Raw genomic sequence first — 14,994 nt, forward strand, 5'->3', positions numbered from 1 at the left:
ACTACCCATGCTCCAGGCCGTTTTCCACATGCTTGGGCCAAACCTCACACATGAGTGAACATATTCCTGGATCTCGAGGCCGCAAAAGCAGTCACACAACACATCATAAGACACTTCCTACCCATTTTACATAATTACCACACCATATTTGATGGGGTTCAGACAGTAGGCAACAAATAATAGAAAATATAGTGAGGCACATAGTATATATATGGATATATGGGCTGGAGCGATAGCACAGCAGTAGGGTGTTTGCCTTGCACGCAGCCAGCCAGGCCAAGCCAGGTTCAATTCCTCTGCCCTTCTCAGAGAGCCCGGCAAGCTACCTAGAGTGTCTCACCCCCACGGCAAAGCCTGGCAAGCTACCCAGGGCATATTCGATATGCCAAACACAGTAACAACAAGTCTCATAATGGAGACGTTACTGGGCCCGCTCGAGCATATGGATGAACAATGGGAGGACAGTGACAGTGAGAATATATATATATATATATATATATATATGCATACATATATTCTTTCCAAGTATTAGATAGATCCAGGTTTTATAACACCTATAATATCCCAGAAATGGATCCTCGTGTCAAATTAATCATATGGTCCTGGTCTAATCATTTGCCCAGAAAATGTATAAATCTGGTTTCCTGAACTACTCACAGAAGTGAGAAATGCAGAATTGTCTTTGGATTGATTGGACCTATCGAACCTACACCTGGAACTAGATCAGCTTTACCTGAATGACTAGAGCCAAAAAGAGACATAGGAAAAAGATTTTGATTAGTCTTAGGAAGAATAAAAGAATGCGTGGGAAGCAGATATCAAGAATTAATTGGGATGGTAACATAAATAATAAAGGAAGTTTCAGAATAAAGGAAAAATGAAGATAGAGAAAAATTGGACATGATTGATGCTTGACTGAATATGGGATATAAACAAAAAAATTAGATGATAAGCATTCTTTAGAAGGAAAAAAAACATGCAGTCCGTTATAATAGCTCAAGTTACACCCACCAACTGCCGTGTAACTCCAACAACGGCCAGGATCCAGAGATTATCACACTCAGCTCCTGGGAGAGAATAAGGCAGAGTCTCCTACCCTGTGCCTGACTGTCTCCACCAGGGCCCAACAGCTGAAGACCTCCGGGGCCCAGCCAAGGCCATGCTGGGACCACTCTCCACACACTTGGATGAGCCTCACGCATAAAAGAACTGGCAGAGGAACCCAGGTGTGTGGGACCCGGGACTGAGATCTCCAAGCCTGCACGGTTTGGGACTGGACCTGCCAGTAACTAGACAGTTACACCCACCAACTGCCGTGTAACTCCAACAATGGCCAGGATCCAGAGATTATCACACTCAGCTCCCGGAAGACATCTTATCATCTCATTCCTACTTTGGACAAACTGGCAGGCTACCAAATGTAACCTGCCCACACGGCAGAGTCTGGCAAACTCCCCGTGGTATACCCAAATATGCCAAATACCAGTAACAATGATGGGTCTCATTCTCCTAACCCTGAAAAAGCCTTGAATATGGCACTTTAAAAAAAAAATCCCAGGGCTAGGACGACGGAGACGTTACTGGCACCTGCTCAAGGCAATCGACAAACAACAGGGTGGTCGTGATCGTGGTCGTGATAATAGCTCAGATATGGAATCAGCTGAGGTGTCTCATGATAAATGGACAATGAAACTGGTATAGATACACAGTGGAATACTGCACAGCTCTAAGGAATGATGAAACCATGGATGGAACTGGAAGATGCCATGTTAAATGAAATACAACAGAAGGACAGAGTGATCTGACTTATATGTGGTTTATAGAATAACTAGATGACGGAATGAGGGTGCTTGGATCACTCTTGCTCCCAGGAGAGAGGGAGAAAGGTGGAAAGGGAAAGGATCTGACAGGAGAAGGGCATTTGGGAGGGAACCTGGGAACCGGTGCAGGGAAGGAAAGAAGATCTGGAAAGAAGAAAGAAGATCTGGTGGCCTTGCTGAGTTGGTCGCCAGCTGTGAGTGACATCATAAATCATGGGTCTTTGGTACATTTTTTAAAGTAAAGTGGGTAGTCAGAATCTTTCTCCAGTCATCTGCAGAAATCCGGGTCCTCCTTTCTCCATTGAGATCCCTGAAGGATCAGTCCCACTGCTCAGTTTCATTTTGTTGCTGCTGCTGGTGCTGGTACTTTGGGGGACTTTGCTTTTGTTTTCTTGGGGTGGCCACACCTGCTGTGCTCGGGGCTAACTCCTGGCAGGGCTCAGGGGACCTTATGCAGGGCAAGGGATTAAACCCAGATCAACCTCATGCAAGGCGGGCACCTCACAGACCCACTGTGTCTCCAGCACTTGCTGTTCATTTTCAATAAAGCTTTTCCTCTGAGCCCTCACAGAATCTGCTTGTATCAAAAGTGTCATCTTTCCAAACTGAGTCCAGCATTGAATGCACGGGACTGTTGCATTGGCAGAAACCAACTTGCCAGTCTGCAGCACGTCTTACTTGAAAGAGTCAAACTGACGTTTTTGGGAACTTCAACAAGAATTTATCTTTTCCTAGTCTGGGTCCTTGTTTACCAACCGCCCCCCCACCCCCAACATTGCTACTCATTCCATCTTTGTCACGTTTAGATCCTTGGGTCCTTCAGCAAGTTGCTTTCCTCCAGCAAGCATGCTGAGTTCACGTGGATTTCATATTCTGAAAGGGATAGAGTCAGTCTGCCCTTCGAGTGAAATCCGTGTCTCTGAGTGCATCTGTCTCTCCCCCTGGGTCCCCACTGCCAGCGTGCCCGGCATGAGTTGATTCTGGAGCGACATCGTGACCAGGCGGAGCAGCCTTCCCTTTGCCCCCGAAGCTTCCCTGCGGGCCTGGTGGTATTTCTCCAGAGCCCTCCCCACATCTGCCTTGGACGATCCCCAGCTCCACTCTCTTTCCTGACATCCATTCCAGCCGCTTGCTCCCACCATATCCTGTGTCGCCCTTCCTGTTCCCAGCCACGCTTCCTCGGACAGAATGACCGAGTTCCCTGTAATTCCCTGCCATAAATCTCTCGTTGAGCTTCCCCGCTCTCTTAAGCCCCTTTCTCTGAAAGCACACAGCCTTCTGGCCTTTTCTCTCTCAAAACCCTGTCCAAAATATCCCCTAATGGAAACATCCAGCTCCAAGTGAGCCGCAGGAGATGATTTAGCAACAACAAAAGACTCTGCTGTGTTATTTGCGCTCAAAGGCTCAGGGAACACCCCTGAAACGAGGCGTCTCTGGGCCGCAGCTGCTGAAATGAACATGCTAAGGGGGCAGGGTACTCAGAAGGGCCCTGAACACATCACTTGGCCTCACCAGGGCTTCTGCTACCTGGCCCACTAGCCTCGGCTTGTGTGGGGAGAGGAGGAGACCTCCGATCCCTCAGCATTTACTCCAAGGCTGGGCTTGTCGCCGAATCATTTGAACATGGTGTCTGGCTCATGCATCCATTTCTACAACTGGACCTCACTGAATCGATGAACTCTACATCTTTCTTTGGGGGTGGGTAATAAGTGCCATGGTTACATAGCACAAAAGTTTATAATTTTGATGCACAAAGTGACCACATCTTTACCACCACCAAAGGGTCCAAGACCCACCTCCAATGTCCTCAGGTCACTTGTAGCTCACTTCTCCTTCATCTGCCAGTAGCCCCTCCCCGCCCCAGCCCTTGGGCACCTCACTTCTATAGTCCAGGGACTTATTTCACTGTGGCCGTCCATCCCTTGCTTCGTTTCTTTGCCTTGTATGAGTGATATGACTGCATATTTCTCCTCCCACTGGCTTCTTTCACTTTGTTCGGCCCTTTCCCTTGTATTGTAAAAAAGGCAATATTTCATCTTTTCTTATAGCTCTAGAGTATGCCATTCGTGTGTGTACGCATATTACTTTCTCCTTTGTTTTTGTTTGGGGACTACACTCAGCAATGCTTGGGGCTACTCCGGACTCCTCAATAAGGAATTACTCCTCGTGGTGCCTGGAGGACCCAGGATGCCAGGGATTGAACCGAGTCGGCCTCATACAAGGCAGATGCCCTACCCACTCTACTATCGCTCATCTGTCATTGAATGTTTGTGTTGTTTTTATATCTTGGCTATTACACATATCACTGCAGTGAACATGGTGTACATAGATCTTTCGAGATATAAAGCCCTTCACAAACCACCAACCACTACAAAATCAACAACCCTGCCCAAAAGTGGGGAAAGGAGGTGAACAGACCCCTTTCAAAGAACGCATCCAGATGCCAGTAGGCATATGAAAATTTATGTGTTGTCCGGAGTGACAGTACAGTAGGTAGAGCTACTTGCAGGCAGCTGACCCGGGTTCAATCCCCAGCATTCCATATGGTCCCCTGAGCACTGCCAGGAGAGATCTGAGTGCAGAACCAGGAGTAAGAACTGAGGACTGCCAGGTGTGGCCCAAAAGCAAAAGAAGTATTCATTGTCATTTATTATCAGAAAACAAGTGATCGCTTATCACTTGTGTAAGTGAAAAGGACAAATAAGGTCATCTCTCACACCTGTAAGCTTGTATCAAAAAGACTGAGATAATACATGTTGGCAGGGAAATGATGAAAAAAGAACCCAATTTTGCCATCATTGGGATATAGGAATGTCTCCAAAACAGTAAGAAAGGACTTCCAGGTGGCCCGGCGTCCTCCTGTCGCTTCTATCCCAAGAACACAAAGCTATTAACTTGAGCCAATGCACTCTACTTCCTGAGTATTTGGGTGGTTTCTGGGTCCGGGAGAGCTGGAGAAGAAGGCCACAAACGGTTGACCTGTGTCTTTTTTGTTAGTTTGGTTTTCTTTTGTTTGGGGGCCACATCATGCAGTGCTCAAGGCTTACTGCTGCTGTGCACTCAAGGACCACACCTGGCTGGGAACGGGGGCCACATGCAGTGTCGGGGCTGCTGGGTGAGCTGCCTGCAGTTCAGATTCCCTGATGGATTATCCAGCTCCGGCCTGTTTCTTTTGGTGAATTTCTGTCCTTGTCTCTCTTTGGTCAACTCCCTTTAGGGGTTTCAGACTCTGTTGGGAAACTGCAACTTGGTTTATCTGGCTGTCCCAGATAAGTGAGCCTAGCTATTGTCAGTTCAGTTCTCATGAGAGTCGACTTCCAACCCAGAGCATTACTTTATCAACATCAAACTGTGTTCTCTTTAATATTCTATTTAGCAAGTGGTTACTGATACTTAATTTTTACATATATTTATATTATTTATACAAAAGTTCTTTGGAAAATAGTCTTCCCTCATATTGTGAAAGTGGTCAATTGGGCCATAGAGATAATGCAGCAGATTAAGCACTTGCCTTGCAGGTGGCTGACCCGGGTTTGATCCCTGGCATCCCATATAGTCCCCAGAGCACCGCCAGGAGCGATTCTGGAGCACAGAGTCAGGAGTAACCCATGATTACCACCAAGTATGGCCCATATAGAAAAAAAATTTTAAATTAAAAGTGTCCATTTAAATAAAGGTGCAAAGTAAATGAAAGATTACAGGTGACTCAACCTAGCTGGGAAAACACTCAAGAGGTGTGAGAATGACTCTAACAGGTAATTGGACCCCCAAACAGTCACACTTCCAGGTTACACATTTATTTCTCTTCATCATCATGGGATGGCCGCTGGCCAGATTCGTCTGTCTAGTTCAAGACAGAGTGCCCAGGCTGAGTGCACTGGCCATTAGTGTGAAGGCGACAGCAGATCTCATGCCCAGGAGGAAAAGGTCATGGCAGGTCGGGACAGGTGGACCAGAGTGTCCAAGCCTGGCAGGGGGAAAGGGTGTGCTTTGGGGTTCTAGGAAATTTAACTGCAGATCGTGAATATACCAGCAGATTAGGCACTACTGGTACCAAAATAAACTTTCCTTCATTCAGGTAGTAAGAGCATAAGGATTGGGGGCTGGAGCAATAGCACAGCGGGTAGGGCATTTGCATGCGGCCAACCCGGGTTCGATTCCCAGCATCCCATATGGTTTCCCAAGCACCGCCAGGAGTAATTCCTGAGTGCATGAGGCAGGTGTAAACCCTGTGCAACGTCAGGTGTGACCCAAAAAGGAAAAAAAAAGCATATGGATAAGGATTGGGGGCTGGAGAGATAGTCCAGCAAGTGAGGCACTCGCCTTACAAGTGGCAGACCTGGATCAATCCCCAGCATCCCAAATGTTCTTCCTGGGCCTGCCAGGAGTGACCCCTGAGCCAGGAGTAAGCCCTAATCACCACTAGATATGGTCCCAACACAGAAGAAGAAGAAGAAGAAGAAGAAGAAGAAGAAGAAGAAGAAGAAGAAGAAGAAGAAGAAGAAGAAGAAGAAGAAGAGAAGGAGGAGGAGGAAGAAGAGGAAGAGGAAGAGGAAGAAGAAGAAGAAGAAGAAGAAGAAGAAGAAGAAGAAGAAGAAGAAGAAGAAGAAGAAGAAGAGAAGGAGGAGGAGGAAGAAGAGGAAGAAGAGGAAGAGGAAGAGGAAGAAGAAGAAGAAGAAGAAGAAGAAGAAGAAGAAGAAGAAGAAGAAGAAGAAGAAGAAGAAGAAGAAGAAGAAGAAGAAGAAGAAGAAGAAGAAGATTCCAAGGTGTTGATGGAGGATGAATCATCAACCATTTGGTCCTGGGTCCTGCCTGGGTCCAGCTTCCTGATCAGAGGTACGAGCCATAAGTATGGATTCCCTACCTCCCTTCTTGCCAATAACAGGGACCATTTTCCTGATTCTGTGAGTCAGTGGGCTCTCCTGGGGGAGGAACAGGAGATGTGCCGGTGGATGGCATGTGACATGTGCAAAGGGCACTGAATGCAGGCAAGTGTGGAGACACTGTCGTAGACCACCATGCTTCCCACTCACATGTCCACGTTCTGTGGAGCACTGTTTACGGAGTGAAGACGCACACACAACCCAGTGGCCCACCGATGGTTGGAGAAGCAAATGTGCCTGTTCAACATGATGTTATCAGCCTTAGTTCTAGAGGTCAGAACAATAGTACATCCAGTAAGACATTTGCCTCGCCTGTGGCTGACAGGGATTCGACTCTCCCCCCCCCCCCCCCAGCATCCCATATGATCCCCTGAGCACCTCGAGGAGTAATTCCTAAGTGCAGTGCCAGAAGTAAGCCCTGAGCACCGCCGGATGTGGCTGAAAACCAAACAAACAAATGTTCTAGCACATGTGGAAGTGAGCCAGAGATGAAGGATGAATACCAGATTTATTTCCTTTTCTACCAGACACTAGAGTAGCCCGTACACAAGTGTGTACGGAGCCCCGCGGAGCCAGCAGGGAGAACTCTCTTAGAGTGTGTCAGCAGGCAGGTCTAGGGACACACCGTGCAGAGCAGAGGGTCCCCTTCCAAATGATCCCCACCAGTCCTGCCTGTCCGAGTTTCTCCTCCTGTCTCGCAGGGCGGTGCCTTCTGTACTGCGTCCGGGTGAGTTTTGTAAACGGAACACTTCCACGATTGGATCACTCACAACGAGACACTGTGAGAACAAACGAAAGAAAAAACAGCACAAAACATTGTGTTCTGTGAAAATTAGGTTTTCTTTTTGCCTTTTCCCACTTAACGTTCAAACACGACGTCCCCAGGCTTCCCGCTAGGTGGCGCCCGTCCTCCACTGTCGCCGCTGGGTCGCGCGCACCTGAGCGCGGCTCTCGGCGTCAGCCCGCCGGGCCGGGCCGAAATAGCAGAAAAACCCGAGCGGGCTCTGGAGGGAACGCGCAGCGCGGCGCCTGGAGCCTCCAGCAAGCCCCTGGCCCCCGTGCTTCGGAGCTGCACGAACTTCCACCGTCCGGCTGTCTCCCGCTACATGCGGTTTAGTGCAGTGAATCAAGGAACGTTTCTAGAGCGCAAGGTTTAGGTTCAAATCTGTAGATCTGAGTCTTTCTCTGCAAATGCAAAGAACAGGAAAAACGTGGCTAGATTCTCTTTTCACTTTATTTCCATGCAAGGGCCTCTTCTGGTGAAAGGGTGGCATTGACTGCTGCGGAGGGTCCGTTATGACAATATTAGTTGGAAATGATTGCTCTGGACAAGAGCTGAGTGTTGAAAGTAGGCAAAGGGATATACACGATAATCTTTCAGCATCTGTATCGCAAATCATAATGCCTAAAATGAGAGAGAGAGAAAGAGAGAGGGGGGAGGAAGGGAGGAGAGGTTCCTGCCACAGAGGAGGCTGGGTGGGGAGGTGACTTGAAGGGGTTGGGGGGGGGGGAATTGGGGACACCGGTGCTGGGAAATTACACTGGTGGAGGGATGGGTATTGGAACAATTGTATGACTGAAACACAATCATGAACAACTTTGTAATGCTCTATCTCAAGGTGATTCAAAAGCAAAATAGTGGCATTAACATTGTTAGGAAGAACAGGGGGCCCCACTGAACCAGAGAGAAGATGAAGATTTAGGAACACCATGCTCGGAGCAGAAATCCCAGTCCAGCTGGCAAAGTCAAAGATCTGGGTCAGCCATGACTGATGGTCACTTAAACTCTGCACATTTCAGCTTCCGAGGATCAGACTGTTTCCTACCCATCCACCCTCAGGGATGTGTAGAATAAACAAGAGGATAGGTTTTAACACCGCCAGGCACAAGGTTAGTTTTAAAGGCAACAGTAACAGTCTAGGTTTTGGAAGCAACAGTTTCAAAACTTCTCGGCCCACCAGCTAGCTTATCTCCGGTCTGGTGAAGATTATTTTGGCCCCTGAGCATAAATGCAGGTGGGATCTGAGATCCGAGGGCTTTAAGGGTGGTGTCTGCAGGTCAGAAGGTGAGCAGTGGCTTGGGGTGCTGGGGGCAGACGGTCAGTCTGGGTGGCCGCCACCTGGACAGGAATTCCGAGATTCCGCAACCCGCACCTGTCCCCCGCACGATGCAGCCATGGCCCCAGAGCCACCCGGTCAAGCCCTTGTTTTAAAAGGGCTGAAAACCGGGGGTCAAGGTCACTGGCATGATAGGGCGCAATTCTGACGCGCACTCTCTGGGTGCTCCGATACACACGCCGGGGAGGAGGTCACCGGGGAGGAGGTGGGGAGTATCCTAATAAGGCAGGGGGCAGGAGGGGACGACGGGTTCACGGTGGTCCCATCGGAGATGCCCCGAGGGTCCCTGGAGCTTGCACTGCAGATTGCACTGCATCTGTCCTGGTATGCGCGGGCAGCGGGCACACAAAGGCCCATGCTTCGGGGCCCTCACTCCGGCCTCACGTTCCTTCGCCAACTAGATGAAGCCTCAGGGCGCGTGGGCGCGTGGGGACTCGGTTGTTCCGGGAGCGCTCGGCGCTGCACGTAGGGGGCGCCCAGGAACCCGGCGAGGACGCGGGAGAGACGGCGGCAGGCACAGAAAGGACCAGCAGGGGAGAAGGAGTTGGACGGGGTGGGAGGAGCTGGAAAAAAAGAGGCGAGAGGCTTGGGGCACCAGGACCTCGAGGGGCGAATTTCCCGGAGCACGGGGCGGCGAATCCCCGGAGTTCGCGGCCACGGCCCGCGCTGATGCCCTAGACGATCTGGAAGCAGGGAGCCCACGCGTTCGCCCTCCGAGGGGCCCCCGCGGTGCGAGCAGGGCGTCTCCGTACCCCGCAGCTCCTCCACACTTGGTGGCCCTGAACCTCCCGTATCCACCAGCCTCCTCTGCGGAGCCGCTGCTCGAGGACGCCGCAGGCCGGGCGTCTTCTAGTCCGAGTGGGCACCGAGTGCTGACCCGGCCTGGAATCGCGCTCCCAGAACCGAGCGACGGGGCCGGCTGCCTCCCTGGCCCGGATCACACGCACCCGCCTGGACACAGACCCCGAGCGGCCAGCTCCACGCCGCAACCCCGCCTCTTCGAAAACCGTCCCAAACGGGGGGCGGGGGTCATCGTATCTTACTGTGACTTGGATTTAAAACTGAACAAGGCTCAGGGAAGAGCTTTGCACAGCCCTGACTTGGAGGCTTGCCCGTTCAGTGCCCCCCCCCCCCCCCAGGTCTCTGCCCGCCCAGTCTGCTACTCTGATGACCGTTTCTCCATACCAAATCCGCAGGAAACTTAAAGAGTTTTGAAACTCTTAACCCAGCTGCTGGGGAAGAGCGTCAGAGCTCTGACACCAAATTTAAACATCTTTCCCTCCAAATTGATGTTATCGTAAAGAACTACAAAGGGCAATGACCTTCTCCAGCGTTAACCCCCCCCCGCCCCCGCCAGCACCCCCAACACTAACGACTGTGTATGGAGATCTTGCGCTTCTAAGGCGGCAAAGCCAGAAGGTCTGAACGCTGCAAAGAATCCCCACAGGTCCGGAAGAATATGAATATTTTGGTGTATTTCCTCTCGCCTTGCTAAATAAAAGCAACCCCAAAGAAACCAAGGGCAGAAAATGATATTTATTCTAGTGACACCAAGAACACTAAATGCTAGCGAAGTACTACACCAAAATCACAGTTCTTTAAATTTGACCTTAATGCTTGTTCAGGTTAGGTGATGGATGTTGTTAAACCTCTGGCAAAATTTAGTGAAAGACAGCGAAGTATGTTACTGGAGCGATTTTTTCCCCATTTAAAACAAAGAAGAAACAAGAATCACTTGCTTGACGTTTCCTTAGGTTGTTTCCTTAAATTACACAAAAACTATTTTACATCTCCAAGAGCATTTAATGATTGACAATTTGAGATCACTATTATGGCAACTGGTAACTTCCAGATACTCCTTTAATGAAACTGTTTTATCCCACAAGTAACAGACTACGTAAAGAACAAACTGTAAGAACTGTTATTTTTTTCTTTCTGGATTGTAAAATATAACAAATTCCAATCAAATTCAGTATTGACTTCTGGAGAAAATGACCTCGCAATTTCCAGAAACTCTCCAAAACGCCTTCCAATTCCCTTCCTGACTTGACTCAAACTTTACCACCTTTTTTTAAAATCATTATCTCCGTTCAAATCGAATCAAATAAGGGGAGAAAATAAGCAACATTTCAGGGTGGTTTTAATTAACTGGAAAAGAATTTCATTACAGGAAAAGAATTAGCAGCGAGGAAGCTATGGGACTCGAAGAAGGGGGAAAACGATGCCCTTCGTTCTGCGTATCCGTGAGCTTTCCTCAAGAACAACACTACTCGCGTGGCATCCGTTTCCTGCGCGGGTTTTGGTTCTAAAGAGTGCTTTTCCCAAAAGCGCTGGCCTGAGTGACAGAGGCACAAGGACCGTGTTATCTCCGGCAGCGCGTCTGGGTGGCTGAGCCTCCCTCCCTCTGGCCGAGGATGCTGGCGCCCCACGCTGGGGGCGCGAAAGAGTTAAGCGAGCCGGGGACTTTGTGAGCTCCGCGAGTCCAGTTTTGTGGGTTTCAGCCGACGTCGCCCAGCTGGAGCTGACCAATGGGCGGCCGGGAAGGGCCAGCCAGCTCCGCGCGGGGGCGTGTCCCGCGGCTGTCACTCAGCGGTGAGGAATGACACCCGGGCGGGCGGGGAGGGGGGGCGCGCTGGAACGCCCGGGAGGGAAAGAGAAGAAACAGATAAAACGGAAGGGCCGGGGGAGGGAAAAGGGCGCCCCGCGCCTCTCGGAAGGCCGCGGCCGGCGCTCGGGGGCTCGGCCCTGGCACCAAGAAGGCCCGCGAAGAGGCTGGCGCGAAGGGCGAGTCCCTCGGGCTGTGCGCCCCGGAGACGCTCCGGAGAGCGCGGCGGCCACCCAGGGTCCCCGCCGGGCCGCGCCCTCCCCACGAAGTCCCGCGACCCGGGCAGACCCCGGCCCGCCTCCCAGGGCTCCGGGCGATGAGATAGTCCGGCCGGGCGGCGCTCCAGAGCCCAGGAGCTCGTCTGCAGCTGCAAGGGCGGGGAGGGGGTCTCCGGCGGCGCGGGCCTCGGAAGCGGGGGCGAGGGTCGGCGCCGGTCCCCGGGCCGCCCCCCGAGTGGGCTTGCAGGGCCCTCGCGCGCCTCGCCGGGGGCTCCCTCGCGCCGCGGCGGCCCGCGCTCTCCGCCCGTCCAGCCCGGAGCCGCCCCGCGCCCAGCAGCCCGCCCCGCGGCGCCCATGGCCGTGCGCGGCGCCAACACCTTGACGTCCTTCTCCATCCAGGCCATCCTCAACAAGAAGGACGAGCGCGCCGCGCCACCCGCGCCCGACGGCCGTCCGGCCCCCGCGGGCGCAGCTGTGGCGGTGGCCGCGGCCCCCGGCGTCTGCTGCTGGCGGCTCTTCGGGGAGACTGACGCGGGCGCGCTGGGGAGCGCCGAGGACTCGCCGCTGGCGTCTCCGGGGAGGACCCGGACGGCTGCGGGGCGCAGCGCGGAGAGCCCGGGAGGCTGGGACTCGGACTCGGCGCCGAGCGACGACAACGCGCCGAGGGCCAGCCGCGCCGCCGCCGGGGCCCTGGGCCCGCCGCCCTGCCCGCTGCCCGCCGCCAAGGACCTGGACGAGGAAAACGCGGGCCGCAGCGACAGCGAGATGTCGGCCAGCATCTCAGGTTCGCCGAGGCTTGGCGGGACAGGGGGGTAGCCGGGCGGGGAGGGCCACCCCGCGGCGTGCAGCAAGCCTGCCCCGCGCGCACCCGCGCCCCGGCCGGCCTGGCCAGCTCCCGGATCCCCCACGCGATGGTTCGAGCGGCTCCAGCAGTGTGAGCTTTGACCCGCACACCCTGAGCCCCTGGGCCTCCGTGGGCCGCTGGAGAGAACTCGGGGGTCCGCCTTAGCTGCTGGTCGCCAGCGCTCCGAGTCCTACGCACCACGGGCCTGGAGAGCCGGACTCCGCCGCTGACGTGAGGCAGCCCGGGAGGCCTCCGGGCGCGCCGCCGGCAAGGTCTACTGAGCCCTGCTTTGGGGGACTGGGGGATCCGTACTCGTAAAGCTCCCCCAAACCCAGGGTCGGAGGGCCTGCGCTGGCGTAACCCGCTCCGGGCAAAGGTGCTCTGGGTCAGGCGGAGGCCGACCTAGCGGAGAGGGGCGTCTCCTCTGCCGCGGGCTTGCCTGTCATTTGCTCAGCAAGACCCCCTTGCCTTCCCTGCTGGGGATGCAGTGGCGCTAGGCCTCGGGCTGGTGACCCCCCACCCCAGGCAAATGGTATCCCCAGGGAACAGAGTACAATCGGCTGGGGGGGTTCAGGGCATCGAACTGGATGCATGGATCCAGCCAGCCCCCCACACCTTCTTAATCCGCATCTTATTTCCATGCACCGCCCCCCCCCCCCCACCATCACCACCCAGCCTCATCTCAACAATCTCAGGTGGTGGGGACTGGGAGGTTCCAAACGTTTCTGCCTCCATCTGTCCCCCGAGTCCCCACCGCCCACACCGCCCCCCACCCAAAACACACACACCTTCCCTTGACCTGCAGCCGATGCGTTTGCTCTGAGAGCAGTCGAGATCGCGGGGTCCTAAACGCAGTGGAGAGGGGCTGGAGCAATAGCACAGCGGGTAGGGCGTTTGCCTTGCACGCGGCCAACCCGGGTTCGGGAGTAATTCCTGAGTGCATGAGCCAGGAGTAAGCCCTGTGCCATGCCGGGTGTGACCCAAAAAGAAAAAAGAAAAGTAAACGCAATGGAGAGCCCCAGGTTTCCTGGGAAGCTGAGATTTGGGGATATGCGCAAACCCCCGCTACTAACCTGAGTGTGGGGGACAGAGGGGAGCGGGGAGCAGGAGCGCAGCGGGCCTAGATGCGGGGAGTCTGTGGACCAGGTTAGGTGAAGGACCGTGTCCAGGACCCGCGGCCTCGTGACCCCCAAACACACACACACACACACACACACACACACACACACACACACACACACACCGCTGATCCCGAGAGGTCCGACTGTATTTCCGCGCCCCTCCAACTCTCCCCTACACACACACCCCAGCAAGGACCCGGACCCGCTTTCCCCGGGCGCTGACAGTGTCTTGTCTGTCTCCCCCCTGGGGTCTTGCAGGCGACCGCAGCCCGAGGGCGGAGGACGACGGTGTTGGCCCGGGAGGCGCCCGCGCTGCAGAGCTGGGCGGCGGCGGCGGCGGGCTGGCGGGCGGCGCGGAGGAGGAGGAAGAGCCCGCGCCGCCCAAGCCGCGCAAGAAGCGGTCCCGGGCCGCCTTCTCGCACGCGCAGGTCTTCGAGCTGGAGCGGCGCTTCAACCACCAGCGCTACTTGTCGGGGCCCGAGCGCGCCGACCTGGCCGCGTCGCTGAAGCTCACCGAGACGCAGGTGAAGATCTGGTTCCAGAACCGGCGCTACAAGACCAAGCGCCGGCAGATGGCCGCGGACCTGCTGGCCTCGGCGCCCGCCGCCAAGAAGGTGGCCGTGAAAGTGCTGGTCCGCGACGACCAGAGACAGTACCTGCCGGGCGAGGTGCTGCGGCCGCCGTCGCTGCTGCCCCTGCAGCCCTCCTACTACTACCCCTATTACTGCCTCCCGGGCTGGGCGCTGTCCCCGTGCGCCGCCGCCGCCGCCGCCGCCGCGGGCACCCAGTGAACCGCCGGCCACCCCCGCCCCTGCCCCGCGCGGCTGCCGACGGCTGCGGGGGGCCCCCGCGAAGGAGGAGACCCGGGACCTGCCACCTGGAAGCCGGGTGTCAGCCCGGAGGCGGTGCCTGGCTTTGTTTATCGATTCGGACTGAAGCGCACCGGGAGCCCAGCGCCCCCGGCTCCCCCTCCGCCCCGACGTCCCCCACCCGCCCGGAGGCCCCAGGACAGTGTTATTTATTGCCTCCCACACCGGTGTCGGAGCTGGACGGTGTCTGCGTGCGGATGGCGTTTCGGAGAGCGGAGAGGGCTCCTGGAAACCGCGGAACCTGAATCCCCAGCCGCGTCGGGCCCGCCGGGAGTTTCCTGCGCTAAGACCACACTAGTTCATGGTATCCATGCTACCAATCTATGTACCTACGTATCTATTCTTTTTGGAAATTGCTTTGTAAACAACGGGGTGAGGAGCCCTGGCAGTCCCCCCCCAAGGAACCCCAGGCCAGGGGCTTGATAATAAAGCTCGAAGGGTTCTGCGTCTGCGCTGGGGCGAGCCGCTGAATGTCCGAGCGTGGACCCGGACCCGGTACCTTCGCTCCACGAACTCG

General features: G+C 54.6%; 2 protein-coding genes across 2 annotated transcripts; one reads left to right on the forward strand and one right to left on the reverse strand.

The window, feature by feature from the left end:
• Positions 1–9,189: 9,189 nt before the first annotated feature.
• Positions 9,190–11,999, reverse strand: LOC130016577 (proline-rich protein HaeIII subfamily 1-like). The gene is made up of 3 exons (XM_056107303.1): positions 11,528–11,999; positions 10,989–11,155; positions 9,190–9,669 (listed from the first exon to the last, which is right to left on the reverse strand). Exons 1-3 carry the CDS (start codon positions 11,997–11,999, stop codon positions 9,190–9,192), a joined length of 1,119 nt encoding a protein of 372 aa, XP_055963278.1.
• Positions 11,998–14,399, forward strand: NKX3-2 (NK3 homeobox 2). Its single transcript, XM_056107307.1, has 2 exons — positions 11,998–12,427; positions 13,867–14,399. The coding sequence occupies exons 1-2, from the start codon at positions 11,998–12,000 to the stop codon at positions 14,397–14,399; spliced, it is 963 nt and encodes a 320-aa protein (XP_055963282.1).
• The last annotated feature ends 595 nt before the right edge of the window (positions 14,400–14,994 follow it).

Source organism: Sorex fumeus, unplaced genomic scaffold (genome assembly GCF_029834395.1).
Source record: "Sorex fumeus unplaced genomic scaffold, SorFum_2.1 ptg000157l, whole genome shotgun sequence".
In the NCBI taxonomy this organism is placed as follows: Eukaryota; Metazoa; Chordata; class Mammalia; order Eulipotyphla; family Soricidae; genus Sorex; species Sorex fumeus.

What these genes read in the sequence shown, in the direction of transcription:
- NKX3-2 (XM_056107307.1), top strand. Translation starts at nt 11,998, where the DNA reads ATGGCCGTGCGCGGCGCCAACACCTTGACGTCCTTCTCCATCCAGGCC. An exon ending in GATGTCGGCCAGCATCTCAG is followed by an intron (nt 12,428 to 13,866) that starts GTTCGCCGAGGC and finishes GGGGTCTTGCAG; the next exon opens with GCGACCGCAGCCCGAGGGCG.
- LOC130016577 (XM_056107303.1), bottom strand. Translation starts at nt 11,999, where the DNA reads ATGGGCGCCGCGGGGCGGGCTGCTGGGCGCGGGGCGGCTCCGGGCTGG. An exon ending in CGGCCGCGGCCTTCCGAGAG is followed by an intron (nt 11,156 to 11,527) that starts GCGCGGGGCGCC and finishes TCTGTCACTCAG; the next exon opens with GCCAGCGCTTTTGGGAAAAG. An exon ending in TCGCTGCTAATTCTTTTCCT is followed by an intron (nt 9,670 to 10,988) that starts GTAATGAAATTC and finishes CACTCGGACTAG; the next exon opens with AAGACGCCCGGCCTGCGGCG.